The sequence below is a fragment of the Berghia stephanieae genome, chromosome 5, assembly GCF_034508935.2.
Source record: "Berghia stephanieae isolate SIO BIC M18660-M18661 chromosome 5, UCSD_Bste_1.3, whole genome shotgun sequence".
NCBI classification, from domain to species: Eukaryota; Metazoa; Mollusca; class Gastropoda; order Nudibranchia; family Aeolidiidae; genus Berghia; species Berghia stephanieae.
The window spans coordinates 55,084,830-55,089,829 of NC_088364.1; the positions used below are offsets into that span (position 1 = coordinate 55,084,830).

Below are 5,000 nucleotides of genomic sequence, written 5' to 3' on the forward strand. Positions count from 1 at the left end.
TACAGTATAGTTCTGAATCGTATTCTACGAGATATGTAATATATATATATATATATATATATATATATATATATATATATATATATATATAGAGAGAGAGAGAGAGAGAGAGAGAGAGAGAGAGAGAGAGAGAGAATGAAGTTGACACCACTCTGGTCTTTGTTATTGTCTTTTGCCACCCGAGTTTATGAGTAATTCTCACTAAACAGTATTAACCAGACTATAAATGTTTAAGGTTACACATAGTTTGTGTGTTGGCTATGTTGTGAGATTCTTAAGCGCACACTATCTATCTATCTATCTATCTATCTATCTATCTATCTATCTATCTATCTATCTATCTATCTATCTATCTAAATATATATATATCGATAGATGGTATGCGCTTGACTAAGAAGCTCATAACATTGCCATCCGGAAGTATAACGGACCAACACACAAAACTGTGTGTATCCATGAACGTTTATAGTCGGGTTAATATAGTTCAGTGAGCATTACACATAAACGCGGATGGCAAATAACAATAACAAAGACCTGAGTGACGTCATCTTCGAACTATCTATATAATGTCATAAAGAAATAAAATATAAAATAAAAATCTGAAAACGTGTGTATTTAAACGCAACAAACTGAGTTATTATTCATGGGTTTTTTCTGTGTGGAAGACTCTCATAAGAGTAAACTGTAAACAACTTTCAGGAGAGTTCAAAGTCCTGTGGAAAAAAAATCCCGTCCCTTGTGTCTTTATTATCAAAATGTGTCTGGTGTTTTGATTGATTCTTACAATTAACACTGTCACAGTAATTTTGTTTTTCAAAATATAAGCAAGAAAGTGTATGGTTTTGTTTTTTTTGGTTTGTTTGTTGTTTGTTTTTGTTTTTGTTTGTTTATTAACGTGACATGTTCTCACAATCGATTTCAAATTCAATGGAATTTCTCCTCATTTTTAACAGTTTCAGTCTCATTTTTGGAATGTTAAAAACTGAAACCCAGAGGTTGTTTCAAAATTCCGAGTAATCATGGCTTGATACCACGGGAAAACTTAAAGAGGTTTCTGTTTGTGTTTCAGAAAATGACTCACTAGTGCAACCAAAATTATCGATAAGAATGAATGATTGATGCGGAATCGAAACGATACCGTCGGTGTTTTCTTTATTGTTATTATTATTATTATTATTATTATTATTATTATTATTATTATTATTATTATTATTATTATTATTATTATTATTATTATTTTATTATTATTATCATCATCATCATCATCATCATCATCATCATCATCATCATCATCATCATTATTATTATTATTATTATTATTATTATTAAAAGTAGTAGTAGTAGTAGTAGTAGTAGTAGTAGTAGTAGTAGTAGTGGTAGTAGTAGTAGCAGTAGTAGTAGTAGTAGTAGTAGTAGTAGTAGTAGTAGTAGTAGTAGTAGTAGTAGTAGTAGTAGTAGTAGTAGTAGTAGTAGTAGTAGTAGTAGTAGTAGTAGTAGTAGTAGTAGTAGTAGTAGTATTAGTACTAATGGAGAACCCGCAATATTCGCGGAGAAATAAAGGCTATTAAGAATAGCACCCATTTGTTATTATTATACCTATTATACTAATGAGTCGTGGAGATTAACATAGATCGAGATGAATCTTTTGAGCCATCAACGATCAAAATTGGTAGGTGCGCGCAAATGAATCTGGAAATCTCATTGGGATTCCCAACGTCAAATGACCGGTCATATTGCCTTAGCACATGTAAACATCGTTTCTACGTGCTCTCACGAGTGAGAACGGTGGATGCAGACGTGCTGTTTATGCACTTTCACCGTAAGCGCAACCTTCTACTTTATCTATTCTTATAATAAAATGTGTAATATATGAAAACAATTTGAGAAAATTTAGTAATTTTAGATTTTAAATTTAATTGATTTCAAGAATGCTAATCATTTTGAATTTGACAAATTTAGATTAAGATTTTTATTTTTTAAATATAAATATAATTTCAAATGTTAAATAACCGTACTTTTTATAGTTCAAGGCTAACAAAATGTTTTTTAAAAGGAAGTAACTCTTTATATGATAATGGCATCCGTGACTGGTTTAGAAATATGAATGGATAAATCGCAGTATTTTTGGAGAAACAAAGACTATTAAGAGCAGGCACTCATCTGTTTTAATTCTTATACTACTGCATTGTGGAAATAACATAGATCGAGACGAATCTTTTTTGAGTCAACGGTAAGTTAATCTTACTTGTATATCAATCTGAAAAAAATAATTTTAAAATAATTTTTAGATTTTCCGGTAACTCTGTGGTCGATGATAAAAATAAAACATTGGCTTTACGGAACAATGTTGACCCCCAAACCTAAAAAAAAAAAGAATGGATAGATCATTATTATTATTACTTTAAAGCATCAATAGAGATGTAAAATTACGTCATTCTTTTTTTGTTGCGGATATATGTATTGTTATTATTTGATAATATCATCATCGTCATCATCATCATCATCATTCTCCTCCTCCTCATCATCATCATCATCATCATCATCATCATCATCAAGTGCCAGGCCTGTTGCAGACATCGGCGATCATGTCCCTCCAACCATATCTGTCCTCAGATCTTCTCAATAGCTCGATTCCTGTTCCTCCTCCACCAATCCATCTGTTCAGATTGTCAATGTAATCTATCCTCTGTCTCCCTCTTCTTTTCTTCCAGCAACTTTACCCGTAAGTACAATCTTTTCAATACGGTTTTTTCTGTAAATATGTCCGAGAAATTTTAACTGTCTTTTTCTGATGGTGTTTACCAAAGTTGGTCGTACTCCAATTTCTTTTAATACCTCCTCGGTTTTTATTTTATCTTTCCATGAGATTCTAAGAATGCGTCTATAAAACCAAATTTCGGCTGCAGTTATTCTACGTTCACATTCTTTGTTAATCTTCCAACATTCGCTGCCTTAAAGAAGCACAGACTACACGCATGATTTCATTACCCGGAGTTTTGTTGCCATCTCAAGGTTGTGGTTGTTCATGATTTGCTTTAATTGATTATATGTGTTCTTTGCTAAAGCAATTCTTCTTTCAATTTCATGGGTGGATCTACCATCAGATGTAATAATGTATCCCAAATATGTAAAACTTTCAACTCTCCTGATCTCTTCGTTTTGATAGGATAATTTGCAGGGTGGTTTAACATTATTTCTGCTCAAAACCATACATTCTGTTTTTTTTTTCTCATTGAGTTCTAACCCCGTGTCTTCGCTATGTTTGGTCACATTATCGAGTAGTTGTTGTGACTCTTTTTCTGATTCTGCGATTAGAGCAGCATCATCTGCATATCTTAGATTGTTGGTGATATGTCCCCCTATATTCACTCCTGCCTTCAGTTGTATTTTACGTAGAATGAACTTGCTGTAGATGTTAAAAAGGTCGGGAGATAGGACACATCCTTGCCTCACACCTCGCTGTATGTGTGTGTACTCGCTGACCTCACTATCAATTCGAGCAGCCGCATTACTTGTTACTTATAGATAATATTAAGTCATAATCCAGTTTTGTTTTTGATTGTTGAAAGCCGAAGTTAGCATTACTACAGTTCTAATAATATAATGACCTTAAAACAAATACGACTTTGATTATAGGCTTGTTGTTCTCAAACACATATTGTAGAATGCAGACCACATTCTAAAGAAAACTGAGACGTGTATATGATGAAAAGCATCATTTTTTATGGGAGGGAAATTTTTATCATCTAGATTACATGATTTATTCTTCTTACTGCTGTTAGGATCTTGGCAAGAAGGGGAATGTCAGAGAAACGTCGCTTTGCATAACGCCGATCATATGATACCGTGAACTGACAAAAAGTAGTCCTTCAGAGCCATGAGGCTCACGAAGCCCGATATTACCCTGGTTTCTATAGCGTTAAACTGATAATAGTTATTCTCTGTTAGCCTTTGAATAGGACGCTACTCTATCGAAATGTACTTTCTGGGAGAACTAATAGACCCAGCTACCCAATCGTTGCTGGGAGAACAGGGGGGGGGGGGGCAGAAAAAATCTTTCTGAACCTGGGATCGATCAAATTCCCTTTGCGTGTGAAGCAAGTGCTCTACAAACTGAGTCGTGGAGACCTCCGTTATTGACAAAATTTAAATAATATTCTTTGGGCACAAAACAATGCGCTGCTTGGGATCACTTTCGTTGGCGCATAGATACTTGTCTATATTGTGGATACAATAATTTGTATCGGCATTCCGATGAAAGAGCAAATCCAAACATCCCAGGCTTCCTTGATAATTCTCTGAAATACCCTTTTTTAAAACACATGTTTATAGCATCATACTCCACATTTCTAGCAGTTATATTGTTTTCTAGGTGAAGTTAGTTTTTCCTTTCTTTTAATTCCTCATATCTATTTTTTTCCGAGAAATGTTGCCATCTGAATGAGAGTATTGTTAGATTGGGATTTCCACCCCTGCACTCCTACTTCCATGTAAACGAAAAAGGGAAATAAAACAATATTAAGAATGTACCCACGTTAGTTTACACAAAAAAATGCAATGGCGGAATTAGCATTCTTAACAAAAGGGGAACACTTGAAATGTATTTTGTCTTGTTAACGTTACTGAAATCGCGTGGGCCTGTTTTCATGAACGCGGACTAGCGCTTAGTCTCTATCTCAAGGACTTGAAAAATTCGGATTTCATGTGAGGTGACTAAGCAAGTCCCAGACTAAATTCACGGCACCTTCGGACTAAGTTTGGCCAAGTTTTAGTCATTTGCTGAGGTAGGACTTCAAGCTTCTGAGACTAATTACTATGATACATCATAGCGTCGACAAGATAACAGCTATTTTTAGACTGAGAGAGCTTCGATTCGGAAGGAAAATACATCGGTTACGAATGACAGAGGCAAAAAGTATCTTGTTGCTATTGACACTGGCTTAAAAACACCTATAAGAAAAGTGCTGATCGACGAAAGTACACATTTTTGTGTGCGAAAA

The 5,000-nt window shown here is 34.2% G+C and overlaps 1 protein-coding gene across 1 annotated transcript; it reads right to left on the reverse strand.

Annotated features, from left to right (window-relative positions):
• Positions 1-2,967: 2,967 nt before the first annotated feature.
• Positions 2,968-4,324, reverse strand: LOC144973974 (uncharacterized). The gene is made up of 2 exons (XM_078916863.1): positions 4,233-4,324; positions 2,968-3,406 (listed from the first exon to the last, which is right to left on the reverse strand). The coding sequence occupies exons 1-2, from the start codon at positions 4,322-4,324 to the stop codon at positions 2,968-2,970; spliced, it is 531 nt and encodes a 176-aa protein (XP_078772989.1).
• Positions 4,325-5,000: the final 676 nt, after the last annotated feature.

Coding starts and splice junctions, on each gene's coding strand:
- LOC144973974 (XM_078916863.1), bottom strand. CDS start 4,324: ATGTGTTTTAAAAAAGGGTATTTCAGAGAATTATCAAGGAAGCCTGGG. Junction 3,407..4,232: donor GAATGCCGATACAAATTATT/GTATCCACAATA, acceptor TAACATCTACAG/CAAGTTCATTCTACGTAAAA.